The sequence below is a fragment of the Carassius gibelio genome, chromosome A4, assembly GCF_023724105.1.
Source record: "Carassius gibelio isolate Cgi1373 ecotype wild population from Czech Republic chromosome A4, carGib1.2-hapl.c, whole genome shotgun sequence".
Taxonomy (NCBI): Eukaryota; Metazoa; Chordata; class Actinopteri; order Cypriniformes; family Cyprinidae; genus Carassius; species Carassius gibelio.
Window position 1 is genome coordinate 28,976,760 of NC_068374.1, and position 21,454 is coordinate 28,998,213.

Sequence of the window (21,454 nt, forward strand, 5' to 3'; positions counted from 1 at the left end):
CTACAAAAGATATACAGGAACTGCACCTTTCATATATTAATGCATGTGAGCTGATACACTGATCTGATCTCATGCATGTGCCTTTGTATTAATCAGTAAAAGCCAATATAAGACACAATTTATGAGTTTAGTCGTTAACTCAGTCATTAGTTTTAGATTATAGACGACAACAGGGATTTTGACACACTTTAACCATTTAAACAAATAATTCCTGAACTACGGTATTCAAGCTTTGCTATAAATACTGCTTGAATCTGCAACCACAGACATACAGTAACGTGAACAAACACGACACAGATTTTTAATAACTGCAGACAAAAAAAACATCTACTTGAATAGATAAATGCATACAAAAGAAGTTGTTCGTGTGTTTGAACTGTGATCACGTGTTTTTGAGTTCAAAGCATTTTCTCTTTCTTACCGCATCAAATGAGAGCAAATGTGGTTCATTTACCGAATCTGATGAATTCACGTTGGTTGGGATTTGAGAAAGGGGGAGCTTTTAATTTTATTTATTTTGTATTATTATTATTGTCTTATTTAGTCGTCCTTTTTGGTTGAAACTAAAGAACAGTTAACCATCCGCTCCACTAGGCGGCAGAAGCGCGCTTCAATTTTGTCCAAGCTGCCGAACAGAAGAACATGCAGATGACGTACGGCACATATACACGTGAGCCAGCAACATTTGTTTATGAAAGTTGTACAAGCTTAAAGGAATTGTATCAATTTTGTAACTGCAAATCAAGAGAAATCTAAGACCACCTAATTTGGAAAAAAAAATTAGGTATAAAATTCCGCTGAGAATTTGGATTTAGAGTGAAATGTCTGATCCAGTTAATTTAAAAAAATATTATTTAGAGTACAGAAATCAAGAAAGTTCAATCTTGCTGATTCCTATGTATTCATTATTGTAGATTTTCTAATGTAATGTGTTTTATTTTTCCACAGAAAATTAAACAAAGCAGTATCAACATCTTTACATATTTCCTTAGAGACACTAAGTGAAGTGGCTGCATAAACTAATCTTGACAGTCCCTCTGCTTTACACAACAAAACTCTACCTTTTAGGGATAAATATCTCAAAAGCCAATGATTCAGTTTTGCCTTAGTCTTCTGAAGAATAGATTCAAAATTAATCTTACACCTAGATTTCTGATCCTTCGTGATAACAATCCCCAAGTATGTTACAGAATCCTTCACTGGAATATTAGCAATTTGTTGTAAGTCACAGTCTTTTATAGATAACAATTCACATTTATTAATGTTTAAACAAAGGCCAGAGGCTTTAGAAAATGCCTCTATTACTTCAAGAGCAATTGGGACCTGATAATGATTTTTCAAGAATAGTGCACTGTCATCTACTAGTTGGGATATGATAATATTTCTACCAGCTACAGTACAGATAGACCTTTTAAGTGGCTTGATCTAACATAAATATTAATTTGTTGAACACAAAAAAGAAAAAAGTATGGGGAAATGGGACAGCCTTGTCTGACAGCCACGTTTTAAATCAAATCTAGAAGATGAATGTCCTTTAAGTTTAATAGAACTGTTTGCATTCATATACATTGTTTGTATAGCTTTACAGAAGAACTCTCCAAACCCAAATGTTTTTAATGACCTAAAAATAAAAGCATGCTCTAAAATGTCGAAGGCTTTATAAAAGTCTAAGAAAAGAATAAATCCATTATCCATACATAAATTAGAGTAATCCAGCAAGTCTAAAATTAGCCTTATATTATTTGAGATATGCCTTTTCTTTAAGAAGCCAGATTGGGCCTCATATATAAGGGGGCCCATAATTTACTCTATACTATTTGCAAAGATCAGGGCAAAAATCTTATAATCATTTTTTAGTAGTGAAATAGGTATCCAATTGTCCAAAACCAATAGATCTTTTCTTGATTTTGGAATCAATGTTATTAATCCTTGAGTTTCTATACTTTCCATATAAACTTCTTTAAGAAAGGGAACGATAAGATCAGAAAACGTTTGGTGGAACTCTGCTTTGAAGCCATCAACCCCAGGAGATTTATTAACCTTAATATGTAAAATAGCACATAAGACCTCTTCAATAGAAAATGAGCTTCCACAAAGTTCTTTTTGCAGAGGGTCGATGGTCTCACAACCGAGTCCAGAGATAGAGTTAAAAAAAAATTCAGAAGCAGATTGCTCAGACAATTTGGATGAATATAATCTACTATAAAAGTCTGTTCAAAATTGTGATATTTTAGCATGATCATCTGTTACAACCCCATCTATTTTAAGATGTTCAACTGAGTTATTTTTAAAGTGACATTTATCTGAACCACTAAAATATGCAAAGTTTTGTTCTCCCTTTTCCATCCACTGTTTCCTTGACCTAATGAAAGCTCCTTCTGCCTTATATTTGTATAATTTGTCCATTGCCAATTGTAGGGTTGCTAACTCAGCTTGTTCATCTTCATTATTTACACTATACAATAAATAGTTCATAGTGTGCATAAAAAGGACTACACTTGAAATGTATTCTGTCTGAATCTCATCTCTCTCATTCTTTCTCAGGTCAGGGCTTTGCTTTCAAAGGGAAGGAGAAAATAAAATATGAATACAACAAACTTCTTCGAAATGAGAGGAAGAAAATGCAAGCATCAAAAATCTATTTAGAGGAGGAATATCTTGAGCATCGTAGACATCTATACCTGGCGGAACGAGAATGACTAGATGAAGAACAACAAGAAAAAAAGAAGAAAAGATGTAAAGGGAGAACAGTAGATGAAGAGACAGAGGCAGACGATGAACTAAGGTCAGGCGAGTTTGCTGGCCAATTAAGAACAGGGACACCATGGTCCTTAAACCAGGTACTGGTAGCTTTGGCACTGTGTGCAGGAGCCAAGTCCTGTTGGAAAATGAAATCTGCATCTCCATAAAGCTGGTCAGCAGCAGGAAGCATGGAGTGCTCTGAAACTTCCTGTTATATGGCTGCCTTGATTTTGGACCTCAGAAAACACAGTGGACCAACATCAGCAGATCAAGCAACGTGGATTGTGTGCCTCTCCTCTCCAGACTCTGGGACCCTGATTTCCAAAGGAAATGCAAAATTTACTTTCATCAGAGAACATAACTTTGGACCACTCAGCAGCAGTCCAGTCCTTTTTGTCTTTAGCCCAGGCAAGACGCTTCTGATGTTGTCTGTAGTTCAAGAGTGGCTTGACACAAGGAATGCTACAGCTGAAACCCATGTCTTGCATACGTCTGTGTGTAGTGGTTTCTTGAAGCACTGACTCTAACTACTGCTTGTACACTTTTTTTTTCTAACACATCTTTTCCTTCCCTTCGCCTCTCTGTTAATGTGCTTGGACACAGAGCTCTGTGAACAGCCAACCTCTTTTGCAAATACCTTTTGTGTCTTGCCCTCCTTGTGCAAGGTGTCAGTGGTCATCTTTTGGACATATGTCAAGTCTGCAGTCTTCCCCATGATTGTGTATCCTAAAGAAATAGGCTGAGAGACCATTTAAAGGCCTTTGCAGGTGTTTTGAGGTAATTAGCTGATTAGAGTGTGGAACCAGGGGTCTCATTTATAAAACTCTCTCTAGATTTCATTCTAAAATTTTATGTAGGCACAAAAGCTAGATTTTGCGTACGGCCAAATTTTTTCAGATTTATAAAACCATGCGCACACCAGAACCTGCACAAACATCTCTTTATAAATCCCAGTAAGGGATGAGTGTGCGTACGTGCATTACCACCTCATCTCCACCCCGAAATCACCATATATGGAGCTTACAACGCCTAGTTTTACTATGCATAACCTAATCTGCATATAATTTACATGCGAATTCCCATGCACGTGACACAATGTTTAACACAGAGACAGTAGGGAAATAGTATCCCTGCTATGTTTTAGTATAAATACATGAAAACAAAATGGTTTCAAATAGTTCTCAGATATTTTAGATGATCTCATTCTTTTACACTGGCCAAATAGAATTTCTATTATTTCAAATTAAAAGTATGCAGTTTTGCTGATGAGATAAACATATTTTAGCTATTTCAGTGGAAACAGATAAATGCATATTTATTGCAGTGTATTTTCTGAGTGTCACTGACAAAGTATTGTAAAAAGGAAACATGCAAATCTTACCGTTTTCTCCTAGTTATGTCCTTCAAATATAGTGGATTTTTTCATAATGTAGTAGAGATGACTTTACACAACATTAACACCTCTGTGCAGCTGTGGTTGTACAGTAATTCAGCAGTGTCCGCCATAATATTGCAGTAAGTTTGCATCATCGTTAAAATATTTCTCATAACATGTGGTCTGTAGTTTAGTTTAAAGATTACTTATTGTGCACCTATAGCACTCCTCGCTTTAATAAAAAATAACATGTCACAGGAAAATTGTTTATTGTTAACCTATGCAATTATGTTGTTTGTAAAATTATGTAATTTCACTGTTAATCTCTTTTAATGCAAGTGGAACATTTAATGTAAAAGAGTATATCGACATGAAAACGGAGTTTAAAGTCATGTTTACTTCATTAATTTTCTCACTCCATGAAAAAGAGTTCATACGCATGGTTTATAATGTCTGTATGGTGCGTACATATTTACGCCAAGTTTATTTTTTATAAATCCCAATATATACGTAAAAAAATGAAAAAGAGTTTATACGCATGGTTTATAATGTCCGTATGGTGCGTATATATTTACGCCAAGTTTATTTTTTATAAATCCCGATATATACGTACTAGAATTTAGCTTTAGGAATCGTCTCGGTTACGTCTGTAACCTCGGTTCCCCGAGAAGGTGAACAGTGCCGAAGCAAGTCGATCACAGGAACGAAGGAAGTATGGCAGGGAGACGCATCGTCTCGTTCCCTTCTCGGGGAACCGAGGTTACAGACGTAACCGAGACGTTCCCCATCGAGGGAGAGACGATGCGTCGATAACGCTTTGGGAACGAGAATACCCAAACCGCCATATTACTGAGTGTCAGCCAGAAAAACCAACGCCTCAAGAATTAAAAACTCTTTTAAGGGATGAAATAGCAAGGAGAAAAGTAGTCTTAAACGAAAGAAACTTCTCAGAGACCGAATCTAGGGGTTCAAACGGAGCCCTAGAAAGGCCTTCTAAAACTATAGCCAGGTCCCAGGCCGGCACTCTAGTAAGAGTTGCAGGTCTCAGCCTCAAGGTGCCACGAAGGAAACGAGAGATAATAGGGTCTCGACCCAGAGATGCACCACCCACTGGGGCGTGGAAAGCCGAGATGGCCGCCACGTAAACTTTTAAGGTGGATGGACATAGACCAGAAGTGAAGCGGTCTTGCAAAAACTCAAGAACTGAGCCAACAGAGCAGTGGACGGGGTCACACTGATGTTGGTAATACCAAGAAGAAAAAACATTCCATTTGAGTCTATAAAGTTTCCTCGTAGCTGGAGCTCTGGAGCTAAGAATGGTCTCCACAACCTCAGTTGAGAGACCACTCTCTATGAGTTGCGCCCCCTCAGAGGCCACACCCAAAGCTTCCAAATCTCTGGCCAGGGGTGAAATATAGTGCCCCCTGCCTGAGATAGAAGGTCTTTCCTGATCGGGATCTCCAAGGGAGAACCGTCGAGGAGATGAATCTGGTCCGCAAACCAGATTCGACTCGGCCAGTGTGGAGCTACGAGAAGTAGACTTACTCCGTCCTGGCGGACTCTCTCCAGAATTCCTGGGAGCAGAGCAACAGGGGGAAAGGCGTACAGATGTAGCCACGTCTGTACCATAGCGTCCAACCCCAGGGGGGCTGGATGAGTAAGGGAGAACCATAGTGGACAGTGCGTCGTGTACTGAGACGCAAACAGATCCACTTCGGCTTGGCCATAAGATTCCCATATGAGCTCCACCACCTCGGGGTGAAGCCTCCATTCCCCTGGCCTCAGCACCTGCCTCGACAGGGTGTCTGCTCCAATATTCTGAGTCCCTGGTATATACTGTAACGATATATTACAAACTCCATACTCATCGGGAAGGAGGAGGCGGGAACCGGCGCACAATCAAAACATTTTAATATACAAAATAAATACAAAACAGCGCACCAGCCCCTCGCGGACGACTGGTGCGCGCAAATAAAAACCAAAACATAAAATAATGTCCCAGGCCTGGTCCTCTCTCGTCCTTCACTATAGTCGCTCCAGTTTTATATCCTTCCATCTCCTACGTGGGACTCGATACCGGCGGTGGGGCGCAGGTGCAGCTCATCTTCAATCACTACACCTGGCCTCACTCCACGTTCCCACGCCTCTCGGCCCCGCCCCACTCGCCACATATACATTGCCCTCAGAGAGCGTAATTTCCCCAGGGACCACAGGAGGATCTGGTGCGCTAATTTGCAGAGTGGGCGCGAGCACAGACCCCCCTGTAAGATGTAAGAGACCACCGATGTATTGTCTGTGCGGACCAGCACATGATGGTCCCTCAGGTCTGGCAGGAAGTTCCTCAAAGCTTTGAAGACAGCCATCATCTCCAGGCAGTTGATGTGCCAAGAGTGATGATGGCTCTCCCACAGACCCTGAGCTGAGTGGCCTTCCATTACCGCTCCCCAGCCGTTAAGGGAAGCATCTGTCGAGATGGTAACTCGATGACAAAGAGCTCCCAATACCGGACCCTGGGACAGGAACCAGTGTTCTCTCCATATGACCAAGGCGCGGAGACACCGCCGCGTGATCTTGATCGTACGAAGTGGGTTTCCCCTCGGGGAGAACCCTCTGGTCCTGAGCCACCACTGTAAAGGTCTCATGCCCAGCAGGCCAAAGGGGATCACATTGGACGCTGCTGCCCTGAGACCCAACAATCTCTCGAACTGTTTTACAGTGCGTGACTGGCCTAGCTTTAGCTCTGATGTGGCTGTGAGGATGTTGGCTACACGAGCGGGCGAAAGAGCGGCTCGCATCGTGACCGAATCCCATACCACCCCAAGAAAAGTGGTCCTCTGTAATGGAGATAGCACACTCTTCTTGGTATTGAGCCTCAAACCCAACTTTTGCATATGAGCGAGAATGACATCTCGATGCCGAACCGCCAACTGTTCTGATTCCGCTAAAATCAACCAGTCGTCCAGGTAATTCAGAATACGTATGCCCTGCAGCCTGAGCGGGGCCAGAGCTGCATCTACGCATTTCGTGAATGTGCGGGGTGAGAGAGCTAAACCGAAGGGAAGGTCCCGATACTGGTATTCTTTGCCCCCGAAAGAAAACCTTAGGAACTTCCTGTGCTGAGGGAGGATGGAGATATGGAAGTACGCATCTTTTAGGTCTATTGTGACGAACCAGTCCTCGGATCTGATTTGATTCACGATCTGTTTAAATGTCAGCATCTTGAATTTTAATTTCTGAACTGTACGATTCAACAGACGAAGATCTAAAATAGGACGCAGCCCTCCATCCTTTTTTGGAACAATGAAATAACGGTAAAATCGCTAAAAGCTAAAAGAGATTTCACTTCTTGCTCCATGACCAGAGCCTGCTCGGGATGCACTACTGTGAGCAACACCCCGTTGTAGCGTGGGGGACGAGAACCGAACTGGATTCTGTAACCCTTCTCTACTATCTGCAGGACCCATTGAGATATATTCGGCAGACTTTTCCATTTTGTCAGACATTCTACTAAGGGAACCAGCCTCTCGAGGCTGGCCTCTGGTGTAATTTGAACAGCTAGTTCGGGGACCTGAAGCCGAAGCGCAGGAACCACCCGAGCTAACTGCTCTTGAACCCCCCTCAGAGGGAGCGAGCCCGAGGCAGCGTCTGGGAGACAAAGCGCCAGAGACCCGCTGGAGACCGCTGCGCCCCGAGGCACCAAGGGTGGCGGGGTTGTTGGCAGGATGGCCCCGTGAGAGCACCGAGACCGGACGGGCACCGTATACTGAGGTGTACACCGCACCGTCTCGATTGGGGCTGCCCTCACAGGTCTGACCCATTTGGTGTCAGGACCTTTTCTTCTGAGCCGAAGCTTTTTTAGCGAGAAGAACGGTCCTCAGATCCGGCTTCTGCTTAGATTGCTTTGGCTGTGATTGCTGGCTCGGTCCCGGTGATTTTTGAGGAGGAGCGCGAGACGCAACACTCTCTTTTTGAAAAACACGATATGAGGAGCATGATGGCTGGGGCTGCCTTGCACGCCCAGCAGCATCAGGATTAGATCGGCGAGGGAGACAACTTTTAAAAGCTTCAGATTGCTTTTTATTTTCTTGAAATCTTTCAACCACTTCATTCACAGCATCACCAAACAGACCTTCATGAGAAATGGGAGTGTCTAAAAGAAAAGATCTATCTTTATCTTTAATATCTGAAAGATTAAGCCAAAGGTGTCTTTCTGTAGAAACCAAAGCAGCCATAGATCTACCAATAGCACGTGCTGTTTCTTTAGTCGCCCTGAGAGATAAATCCGTAGCCCGACGAAGTTCGCGAATTTCGTCACGGCTGACTCCCTCACTGTTATCTAACTCCCCCAGCAGCTCAGCCTGATAAGCCTGAAGCAAAGCTATCGAGTGAAGGCAAGCTCCAGCCTGACCTGCTGCTGTGTAAGCTTTACCCACTAAATTAGATGTGATCTTTAAAGGCTTCGTGGGCAAAGTCGGGTTCTTAATAGATGACGCTGAACCAGGGGAAAGATAGCTCGCAAGCGTCTGCTCCGCCCGGGGCATCGCTTCATAACCATTTTCTTTCAGCCCTCTTATATCAGAATAAATGCGCACTTGAGGGCTGAAAAGACGTGATGAATATGGCTTATTCCACGATCTAGACAGCTCACTGTGAAGATCAGGGAAAAAAGGGAGACCCCGTGATGTAGGCGATGTTTTAGAAGACAGAAAACGCTCGTCTAATTTGCTTTTAGGATGAGCGCTCTGTTTATCAGATGGCCAAGATATATGTAACTTATCTATAGCTCGTGTTAATACATCAACCAACTCCTCATATGCTGGGGAAAGAGATGGCGAATCCTCTTCCCCCCTGATTGTGTCACCTTCACTGCCCGTTACATCTAACTCCTCGGAGCTAGAGCAACGAAGCAATGGGCTCTCCCCCCGGGCGGAAGAAGCCGCGGGGCGGGCTTCCGACACCAGAGTTTGAGCTATGGATCTCCCAGGTAAGGGAGGAGAAAGAGCCCTCGGACCCGTCTCCAACCCCGCTGAGAGATCCATTTGCGAACCCCAGGAATGCATTCTCCGTTCTGCCTCGGCAGAAGCGGGTCCTGCACCCCGAGGAGCGCGAGGCTCGCCGCTCTTCTCATCAAAGAGTGACAAGCGGGAGCGGAGCATGCGAAGCGAAAGCTTCTCACAATGCGGGCAATCAGTCTCCTCGAAGGCTGATAACGCATGCTCCACTCCCAAACAAACTACACAAAGCTCGTGTGAATCCTCTGGTCTTTCAACATCAGACAACCTCGCCCAGGCGACCCAGCCACGGCTGATCAGACTGTGACTTGTGTTCAGGTAGCACTCGCTTGCCCCCATGGTGCTCCTCTATCATTTATCATTTATATTTAGGTAAATAATGCTGTCAGTAGCCTAAAAGTACAGTAGTGCCTACAAATACTTTCTTAAACATATTTTAGCATTCATTTCTTCTTTTCTCTAACCACTCTTTTAAAAGTATTTTTGTGACATGATGTTGGAATTATATATTTTGTTTATTAGGTGAAAAGCATTGATATCAAAATGGTAATAAAAGACCAAATGCTAAAATACAAATATTTAAATTTTTTGACACTGAATTTTGCAAAGCATCTTACTTTTCATACAAAAATATTTAAAATAACAAAAACATAAGGCACTGATGCATTAGTAGCAATATGAGAAGCTCCCAGCAGCTCCAGTAACTGTAATATAATTTCATAAACAGAGGCAGAGGGTGTGGCCATTGAGTCATATGGCCCCTCCTTCTTTATTTGACACCTCCCCCACATTATCATAGTCTGTTTAAAAAAAAAAACAAGCAAATTAACATTCATTTTTATACTCACGATTTAGTTTAAATAGGGTTTGAATGAGTGACATTACGATTAAAAGTAGATTACATAAAAATCTGACAAAAAATATACCTAACAGGTTTTTCTCATCTTCATTGCTGTTCTTCACATCATCATACTCCTCCTGATCTCCCTCTGATACACATGAGAAATAAAACCCCACATTGTAATGTATAACACAGCTTGTGTAATTCATCTCATTCTCCTCATGACCATCTGAGACTATTAGATTAAACCTGATAAAGCCATGATGATTTATTAATGGTTGAATAATATAACTTGTTATAGCACTTATATATCATTGCGGTAACACTTTAGAATAAGGTTCAATTAGTTAATGTTAGTTAATGTATTAATTAACATGAACAAGCAATGAATAATACATTTATTACTGTATTTATTCATCTTCGTTAATGTTAGTTAATGAAAATACAGTTATTCATTGTTAGTTCATGGTAATTCACAGTGCATTAACTAATGTTAACAAGCACAACTTTTGATTTAAATAATGCATTAGTAAATGTTGAAATTAAAATGAACTAAGACTTATAAATGCTGTAGAAGGATTGTTCTTGCTTAGTTCATGTTAACGAAAGTAGTTAACTAACATTAACTAATGGAACCTTATTCTAAAGTGTTACCATCATTGCTTTTTGTGGTTTTTGATTGCTTCCACTGTCCTCATTTGTAAGTCGCTTTGGATAAATGCGTCTGCTAAATTAATAAATGTAAATGTAAATGTAATGTAAATGTAGAAATGCATGTTCAATATATCATAAAAACGTATATAAGAGTAACTCACTAGTTACACCTTGAAAGTTCTGTCCAATAATGATGACATCATCATAACGATCTAGTGTGTCCACTACACATACATGAAGATATAAACAGAACAAATGTCACATCATCATATCAGCACTAAGAGAGAGAGAAATATATTATATCAGAGATGTTCATACTTGTTCCTGAAGGGCCACTGTCCTGCAGAGTTTAGCTTCAACCCTAATTAAACACACCTGTCCTGAACCAAAGTAATGAAGGTCTTCAGACTCACTAAGTGCTTCTCAAATGGAATAGACATCCTAGTGAGGACAAATCCTTCCTAGTCAAGTCCTTCTGAGGATTCAAGGCTAGAATGATATGGTCTAAGTGCACATGGCTACATGATAAATGTTTCTGTCACAGATAAAAATACTACTAGAATTATAATTGGAATAATACTTTATACTGAACAATTTTTTTTATTAACTTTCTTTTAATTCAGTACAGGTAATGACCGTCTGTGGTCTCTCACTGGTTTACATTACACATAGTTTAGCATTATGTGATTCTTTTACAAATAAACAAATAAAAATGTGTTCAACCTTTTTATTTTTTTAATTTTTTTTTTTTTTTTTAGGTGAAGGCATCTTTTTCATTTAACTAATTTGTTGTGAATTGGAATCTGTGAAAAGGATTGTAGGCAACTGAAGGACACAAAGGATGCACCTGAGAAGCACTCAATAGAAACATCCAGACAAGTGTGTTAGAGATGGATGAAGCTAAACTCTTGGCCCTCCAGGAGCTGGACTGTACACCCTTGCTTTATGTATTTTAAATATTTAATCTAATTACAGAATAACAGAGTGATACCTGTCTCACGATCTGTTTTGAGTCCATCAGTGATGACATCATCATAGTATCCCGGTGTGATTTGATTCATCTCTTCTGCATCAGCACATATGGTATATTTGGGCATATTGGAATTTTTTTTTTTAAACAAAATGAAATCTATTCTCTTGCAGGTCTTGAGACCTGCCATTGTTGACATCATAATATGCAGTGTTGAACACTATTTCTAATAAGATAAATGTTTTAGTATTATGAACAGTTGAGTCATTGGTGACATTTCATTTACTAGAATAATTATATTTGTGTGATTTTGAGTGTGGATTACATTTAGTTTTTAGGTATAAATTTGTATATATTTTAGTTTTCTAACCTGAGAGAAGCTCATCAGCATCTTCATACCCAGAATGCCGTTCTTCAGAGATGAGACTCCCTGTTAAAGAAGAGCAGAACAGTCAGAAACATGTTCATCATTACAAACAGACATTGTGTTAGTGACAACACAACAAAAATGTCAATTACTTGCATTTTAAAAAAAGAGCCAGAATGTTTTGTTACCAAACACACACACACACACGTATCCTCACATGAACCCATTCATCACTGCCATCCAGAAATACACTCAGGAAGAGACGTAGTCTGACACACACACACACACACACACACACACAAACATGCACCTGCAGCTCTGTGGTTTGTAGCAGGAGGTTTAACAGGACTAATAATAGATGAACATCAACTGTCTGACAGACTCTTATTAATGGTATTAAATGAGATTGATGGCTCATGTCTCACCCCTCTGAGTGAAGTGATTGTGTCTGTGCTGAATCTCCTCATAAATGGCCTCAGTCTTCATCCTGTGTCTCCTCTTAGAGAGAGCTGTGAGTGTAGACAGACAAACCTGCTGTCAGTTCACAACACATGGCTGATCACACACTGAATAAGACACAATATGACAGTCTCTGGATCTCTCCTACCTCTCCTCATCACTCTGTTCTGCTGAATCAGTATAAGCAGTGGCACTAAGAGCAGTAAGAGCACAACTCCCAGAACAATCACAAGCACTGGGAGAGACTCTGGTGGAGGAGTTTGTGGAGGAGCGACTGATGTTGAGCGCACTGAAGGAGAAACTGGAGGAGAAGCTGATGATGTTGTGACAGGAGTAGTGGACACTGACACATCTGGCAAGTCTGTGAAAACAGACACAAACACATTAACAATTGGGAATACATAAAATGAAGTAAAATTAATATTATTCCTCAGTGTTTGTTGTGACCTGCACAGGTGAGTCCAGCGTGCTTCTTGCGGAAACAGTCAGTGTTGTTATTCAGGGAGAGAGGACAGTCCCACAGGTGAATCTCATTCCCTCTGCACTCTACTTTGTTCATCCACACAACACCTTCACCAGCACCAAAGACTGAATTCCCATCAGCCCTCAGTGCTGCTCCACAACCCAGCTGCCTGCAGACCACCTGAGCATCGCTGATGTCCCAGTGATCATCACAGACTGAGCCCCACACAGCGTTATGATACACCTCCAGCCTCCCAGAGCACCGGCCGTCCGTTTCAGTCAGTCTGAGAGGAAGATGATCTAAAACACACATCAACCACTGACCAGCTTCAGCACAACATTTACAACAAAACACTTACTAATAATGAAGCTAGAGGCTTTTAAAACTGATTATTTTCTGAGGGAAATAATTCCTATTTTAAAAATGCATATATTAATAATTTAACAGTCATTTGCTAGGAAAATATAGGCTTACATAAACAAACATTCAATAGATTTGTTGTGAATAAACTTACTTGCACACTGTCTCTGGTAAGGAGACGGTGAGGTAAAACATGTCTGACGACTCTGAGGTGAATCACTAGTTTCCTCCTCTGAAATTATAACATGATAAAAAAAAGAAAAGTGAATAGAATATAAGGATGAGACATCTTACATATCTCACATTTTACCCTTACAACTTACAAATCATCAGCTCACTTTAGCTCTTAGAAACATTTACTTACCCCATTAGACATAAATGGGTGATTTTATAAGTGCAGGTGAAACAAAAAATAATGACTATGGACGCCAAATGTACCTGCAATTATAGAATCACCCAGAACGATTATTACTGAGACCATATTAAATGATTTAAATATCATCCAACCTGAACAGGTGATTTTGGCCACTTCATCTTCACCACAGTAATTCTGTCCCCAAGGTGAAGATGGACATTGCCATAAAGTTAAATCATATGGTCGACATGTAACTTTATCCAGCCAGTTAGGAGCTGATTTCACTCTTGCTGTAGAATCAGACAAAACACCAGATCTTCCACAGTTCAGCTCTTGACAGATCAGACTCACTGTGTCTCTGTCCATCTGGTTCCAGCACACATTACCCCAGGATCCATTGTAGAAAACCTCCAGATTCCCTTCACAGCCCTCAGTTAACCTGATCTCTTTAAACTCATGTGCAAATGAGAAAATCATGTGCATTTAAACAATTAAAATTTAGGTTGTAATAAAGCTAAAATATTTACCAAATCAGTGATTTAATATGAGGCTCATGCATGCTGCAACCACTGATTGCATAAAAACAGATAAGCAAAACATAATTGTTTTTAATGTTATTAAAATACAGAGAAATTCTGTATTAATATAGTAATATCACTGCAACCATATGATTGTTTTGTATTTCTGTAGTGAGCTAATTTTATCTTAGGAAGACATCATATTTAAAATTATAAAGTAATTTACTCTCAAATCAATATTTTGTGTTTAAATATTTTGGTAAGTAATCATGAAATGTAAAGTCAATTATTAGTCCAAAACAAACCCCTTCAGACCCCTTTGGTTTCTGTTTACCATGGAGTTTAATGATTACATGGTATATTTTCTGAAAAAATAAGTTTATCTTTGATAAATATTTCCTCTAGTGTACCGTTTACCTGAGCACATGACTCCTACATCCTCCTTGTGTTGACAGTCATGTTTTCCCCAGCCTGAAGAAGAGCAGCTCCACAGGGACGTCTCATTCCCCTCACACTCCACCTCATCCAGCCATATGTGTCCAGAACCAGGACCAAACCAGGCTGGTACCTGCTGGTTACTGAGGGCCACTCCACACTGCAGCTGTCTGCACACCACATGAGCATCTTTAATATCCCAGGAGTCATCACACACTGTCCCCCATGAGCCGCTGTGAAAAACCTCCAGCCTCCCTGCACAGTCTCCCCCAGAACCCACCAGCCTGATGGACCCCCGACCTGATATTCAGAGACAGAAAAACACATTATTGATCACGAACAACTGAAGAATCTGTCCAGATGTTGTTCTTCTCACCGATGCAGGTGATTGACAGCTGTTGTGTGGAGCTGCAGTTGAGAGTTTGTGGAGAGCTGCAGTTCCCCAGATGAGCTTCACTCCCAGAGCACTGGAAGCCCGTCACACACTCATGACTGTGTTCAGGACTGGATGAAGAGGAGCTGTAGAAGTTCAGCACAGAGCCACAGCCTAGCTGTCTGCAGACCACAGAGGATTCAGAGAGACTCCAGGAGTCCAGCAGAACTCTCCTCCAGACCTGATGGGTGAAAACTTCCACCTCCCCCTCACACTGTCTCTCTCCAGACAACCGCACCAGACCGTCATGAAGAGCCAGAGAGGAATCTAAAGAGAATATTTATTTATCATTCATTATATATCTAAAATATACTTAGATGTAGTTTTAGTCTGAAACCCATGACTTCATCACGGCATGAATGGACTCACCAGAGCAGATGACTCCAACATCTCGTCTATGAGAACATTCAGCTCGACTCCATGAAGAGATGGAACATTCTGAGAGTTTTGTTTCATTCCCATCACAATCAAACACATCAGCCCAGATTTCATCATTTCCCTCTCCAAACCAGTCTGATCCCACAACAGACACAGCAATCCCACAATTCAGCTGTCTACAGAGGACACTGGCAGCTCTCATATCCCAGCATGCATCACACACTGTGCCCCATTTACTTAAGTACTGATGTTCGATTCGACCAGAACAGACGTCAGGACCATTTACCAGCCTGAGATCAGTGTAACCTGGACAAAGAACAGAGAGTTTAGTTTAACAGTATGAAAAGAGCAATAAATGTGTTTTAAAAAACTAGTTTTTGATTCTCTCAATAAGTAACTACTGCTTTATTACCAGAACATAACAGTCCAATAGCATTCTCATGGGTGCAGTTTGGTTTGAGAGAAGATGATGTTGGACACAAAGATATATAGGATTCATTTCCTCTACACTGAATCTCTTGTGTCCACATCTGAGTGTCTCCTTTGTCAAAAGCAGCTGCTCCCAGCACCTGTACAGGAGCCCCACAGTCCAGATCTCTACACACAACCTCTGCATCCTGCTGGTCAAAGACAGCATCACACACTGACATCCACGTGTGATTATGAGGCACTTCTACTCTGCCAGAACAGCGAGATCCTCCAACCACCCGGACTCCTTAAATAAAAAATTTACAAATTCTATGATATTTGCTAATTCTTGTCCTAATATTACTATATAAAGCTAAACCAGACACCTTTCATCAGCTGTCAGCAGTTTGTGTGTGTGTGCATAAAATTAACATACAATTCTTGCATTTTTTTGCACATAAGAGTGAATATTTTTTCATTTAATGAATATCAGAAAAATGTGAACAAAATGCACCCAGTATGTCATTAAAATGCATTTTGTCTGTGAAATACTCAATCCGAATGAGATACTATGTATTTCTGAATCAGAAAAGGAATCGTCTGGAACAAAAAATGCATGTTGTCCACAAAATGTGTGTTTCATATCATCATTCAACATGTCATATAATAATTAATACTTCACTCCTCACAGGCACCTGACATAACACTGAAGGTGGAGCAAAAATCTGTATCCATCCTGGAATTCTGTGGGAGAAAATTATGAAATAAGTCTAGATGATCTTACCAGAGCAGATGATTCCAGCATCTTCAGTATGATTAGCTTTTACTCCCCATCCATTGAATCTACAGTTTGTCAGTGTCAACTCTGATCCAGTACACTGTAAATCCATAATCCAAATCTCTGCTGATCCTTCACCAAAGTGAGCACCCTTTGGTGCAGTTAAAGCCTCTCCACAGCCAAGTTCTTTACACACCACTGCAGCATCAGGCAAATCCCAGCGCACATCACCCACTGTTCCCCACTCACCATCATGAAGAACCTCCACTCTACCAGCACAGCGACTGTTAGCACCCACTAATCTCACTGTTTCTGAAGGTAAAAGAACACAAGAAAGATCAAGTAAGTTGTTTTATTTTTTTTTACAATATTACTCAAGAATTTTGTCAGTACTCATAGTTCATACGTAATTTACCTACCAGCACATACAATGCTTACATCGTTCTCATGGGAACAAAATTGTGAAGGTGAAGCTGGACAAAGAGCAAACTGAGACTCATTTCCTCTGCACTGGATCTCTTGTGTCCACATCTGAGCGTCTCCTTTGTCAAAAGCAGCTGCTCCCAGCACCTGTACAGGAGCCCCACAGTCCAGCTCTCTACACACAACCTCTGCATCCTGCTGGTCAAAGGCAGCGGCACACACTGTGTACCACGTGTTCCCATGAGGCACCTCTAACCTCCCAGAGCAGCGAGAACCTCCAACAAGCCTGATGCCTGAAATGTTAGTAGTTTACAATCATAATATAACATTTTAAAAATTCCCCAAAATAAAAAAGCGTACTGTACTATGAGAGGAGTGTTGTGACGCTGTGCTTTAACAGCCTTTTGCCACAAATTAAAGTTGTTTTAAATCTATAACTTATCTTAAATTATTTAGAAAATACTGTTGTTGACTAGGGGTGTAGCAATCTATTATGTGACATTATGAAAATGAAAGTTCAGACATTTAATTTAGCATCAAATAAAGTAATGGCACATTAAATATGGTAAACCCAAAAGGTCACACATTTGAGCTTTCATGTTTCTTATTTATTCATTATTATTCATTAATTATTATTAATTATGAATAAATGTAAAATAAAATGCATAATTTAACAAAATGTAGTTGGGATCAGAGTGTAAGAATATGTGTATTTACCTGAAACATAATTCTGTATTTTTAGCGAAGCAGAATCATTTAATTTTTCTATTCTGGTGTCACCATTGCCCTGAGCAGTCTATTCAAATTAGGGTCTGTTCTTAACATATAATAAAAGTATAACATTTAGAGTAAATATTATATATGAGAGTTTCAGGTAATGTACTGCAATTAAACATTGACCTGACGACAATTCAAATCATAAATCATCATTTTTTTCATGCACTGTACATCTTTTATATTTTTACACAGAGACTTATAACTTCTGCTTTCACCTCAGATCATACAGGGATCCTATATGATTGCTATAATATTAAGTGATTTCTAAATGGTAAAACTCACACTGTATTACATCACTCCTTTGACTCTCCTAATGGTTTAATTTCTGATTTAGATAACCTACTTAGTACATGCATGCTTTTATTATAGTCAATAATATATTTATTTGTTAATGAAAGTTAATCATAAAATCATCCTACCTGAGCAGATAATACCAACATCTTCACTATGCTCACAGTAATGGTCACCCATTTCTCTTTTTGAGCAATTAAATATTGAAGACTCAGATCCACTACATCTCACATCATCCATCCAGATTTTTCCTGATCCTGGTCCAAAGTGAGCAGAACGCATTGTGTTTGAAGTTTCATCACAGCCCAGCTCTCTACACACCACTGCAGTGTTTGTCAAAGCCCAGTAATCATCACACACGGTTCCCCATTCTCCATCATAATGAACCTCCAGCCTACCAGCACAAGAATTACTACCATCCACCAGCCTCACATTTCCTGCAGACAAGATACAGAATGATGTATATAAAATATGATTGAGAGAAGACAAACAACAGAGAAAAGTCAGCTAAAGAGAGAGGAACAGAGAAAATGAACATGAGAGAGAGAGAGAGAGAGAGAGAGAAATTCACTTTTATGTTAATGCAAATACTGCACATACAAAAGGGGAACTATAAATGATATTATGATCAATTCATATCACAAACAGTCAATCACTATAACATAACTAACACATAACGATCCTGAGTGTACGTACCAGCTGTGGAGAGTTTGATCACAGAAGACAAAAAAATGAGAGTTAGACAGTTCTCCATCTTTACTGATCATACACTTAGTTTGATCAACTCTGAACTGAAAGGTTCAAGAGACAGAGAAAGAAAGCTTCACAACCACCAAACAACAAGCCAATCACAAACACTTTTACCTTATTAGACAGAAGAGAGGAAATCATCAAAAAGCTTCACTGACTAATCAGAAGGCGCATTTATGATTTTCACCATATTTATTAAAAGTATGTCAGCATTGATGAACAGGACTCCTCCTCCATCTGATAGAGACACTTAACTGGGGAGAAACACACAAGAAAAAGAAGTGATAGAGTCAAACATACAGGAAACTGATTTCAGTGACAGGAAACATTCCAGTTTATTAACAGCATCAAAGCCCAGCATTTACAGATATAGAAATACTAATGCTCACAACAAATAAGATCATAAAATATAAAATGTCCTTTTTGAAGAATTGTTTTAGCTATTGTTATTCAGAGGTATATTTTAGCAATGCTTGTCAATTCACAGCATATATTAACACATATAGCATTTTAGTAGGGCATTTTGTTAAAATAAAATAAAATAAAATAAAATAAATCTATGGTCATGCACAGTTCATCATACAAGAGCAAAGTTTGCAGCTACACTTTTATATGTTTAATACTGTAATACTGATCTATTCCTGTGGGTGGCAGTAAAAAAGAGATGACAAATTTGATACCTACAGTAAAGGTGCTTCTCTATGGAATTACATTTGTTTCAATAATAATGAACAAAACTTTATAAAACTGAACGTAACTTTTTCAGAAACTATCAAAAATATGCCATTACAAAACAAGAAAAAAACAATGAAAATGATAAAAGTGAACTCAGTCGCACAAATTTAACATGCTCTTCAAATATGCTTCATTCTTTGTTAATGTTTTTCAAAGATTCGTTTTCACTAATCGTGGATTCTAAATTCATTACCACAGATTTCGCTTATGTTTCACAGTTTTTCGTTTGGTGTTTTGACACAAACCTCTCGTGGGGGCGGGGTTAACAGTGATCTACTCTGATTGGATTGTGAGCTTTTGATGGACAGGTGCTCTCTGACCGGGAAGTACGCCACTCAGTGGCGCGCATATTGCAAAGCTCTCGCGGTGAAAAAAAAAAAATTGTTTTCCACAGACAAAGTGAAAGACATTTATTTTAAGCTCATACACAGGTTCTACCCTGTAAAGAAGTGTATACAAAGATTTAGGTTTTTTTATTAATAAAAAAAAATCCTAAACAAATTTCACATTCACAACTGCAAATTCTCCAACTGTAAACCTGTCTTCTCTGTTTTCCTGAAAGAAATGGAAAACGTTTTGAATGCAATATCAGTATCTACTCATAAGAAAGCTATAAGGACTGTTAGATTTGCTCTGCCTTTGATCTCCTTGTTTAATTTTGTTTAGATTTTTTTTTTCGTGGTGGATATTATGTGATGTATGTTTATACCTTTTTATGTTTTTGTTCTCTGCATTAATAAAAATAGAAAAAGAAAAAAAAAAAGCTCTCACTGTGATTTGTATGCAATACAGTATGTCGTGCCTTGTGTTACTAAATATATATATATAAATAATATTTGACCTTCGATCGTCTCAGTAAACATGAGCTTTCAAGAGACACGGAGTGGCGTCATCTTCCTCCTCCACTTGTCTTTCAAGGCAGCTTGAAGTAAGCTTGTGTTACCGAAGTAACATCGATACAAGTTTTTCATGTTACAGTGTGCTACAGTTTGTGGTGGATTATTATTGTCATTCAGTAACACAAGCTTACTTAAAGCTGCCTTGAAGGACAAGAGCTCATCTTTACAGACTGAGACCATCGAAGGTCAAATATTATTTACATATTTAGTAATACAAAATCACAATCATGAGAGCTTTCCCATATGTGCGCCACTGAGTGGCGTCTGTACTTCCTGGTCAGAGAGCACCTGTCCATCAAAAGCTCACTATCCAATCAGAGTAGGTCACTGTTAAGCCCGCCCCCACGAAAGATTTGTGTCAAAACACCAAACGAAAAACTGCAAACCGTAAGTGAAATCTGTGGCAATGAATTCAGAATCCACGATTAGCGAAAACGAATCTTTGAAAATCATTAACAAGGAATGACACATATTTGAAGAGCATGTTAAATTTGTGCGACTGAGTTCATTTTTTTCATTTTCATTGTTTTTTTTTCTTCTTTTGTAATAATTGATAGTTTCTGAAAAAGTTAAGTTCAGTTTTATAAAGTTTCATTCATTATTATTGAAACAAATGTAATTCCATACTTCTCCACTCTTGTTACTGAGACACGAGCCCCAGTGAAAAGTTGTCTGTGCCAGAACAGTTTTACTCATGAATCTTTAGCTACTGTATACTGACCAGAGCAACATTTACCCTGACAATACTTCTGGTATTAAGTATTATTTTTTTAGTCTGTTGTTTAGAATCAGAACTAGCAATTCCCGAATTAATCTTCTGAATCCAGTTCTTTATTGTTCAGTAAATCATAGAACTGAATCATTGGAGTTCAGTCAGCAAAACAGTAATGAGATATTAACATCAAGATACAAAATGAGCACTTGATGAAGTGGAAATTACTGTGACATAACAGGCAACTGTGCTTGTTTTATATTGATGGATAAAACATGATCTACTGGGGATCTAATGGTCTGCTATTAAGCATTATTAA

The 21,454-nt window shown here is 39.5% G+C and overlaps 2 protein-coding genes across 2 annotated transcripts; both read right to left on the reverse strand.

The window, feature by feature from the left end:
• Positions 1–9,728: 9,728 nt before the first annotated feature.
• On the reverse strand, positions 9,729–14,075 carry LOC127971087 (antigen WC1.1-like). Its single transcript, XM_052573853.1, has 10 exons — positions 13,751–14,075; positions 13,398–13,475; positions 12,868–13,182; positions 12,569–12,781; positions 12,387–12,470; positions 11,965–12,024; positions 11,616–11,690; positions 10,786–10,848; positions 10,056–10,118; positions 9,729–9,929 (listed from the first exon to the last, which is right to left on the reverse strand). The coding sequence occupies exons 1-10, from the start codon at positions 14,073–14,075 to the stop codon at positions 9,880–9,882; spliced, it is 1,326 nt and encodes a 441-aa protein (XP_052429813.1). The 3' UTR covers positions 9,729–9,879.
• A 405-nt stretch (positions 14,076–14,480) lies between these two features.
• LOC127976199 (scavenger receptor cysteine-rich type 1 protein M130) lies at positions 14,481–18,431 on the reverse strand. Its single transcript, XM_052580465.1, has 7 exons — positions 18,168–18,431; positions 16,968–17,264; positions 16,555–16,860; positions 15,775–16,077; positions 15,354–15,668; positions 14,928–15,251; positions 14,481–14,851 (listed from the first exon to the last, which is right to left on the reverse strand). Exons 1-7 carry the CDS (start codon positions 18,319–18,321, stop codon positions 14,496–14,498), a joined length of 2,055 nt encoding a protein of 684 aa, XP_052436425.1. The 5' UTR covers positions 18,322–18,431; the 3' UTR covers positions 14,481–14,495.
• Positions 18,432–21,454: the final 3,023 nt, after the last annotated feature.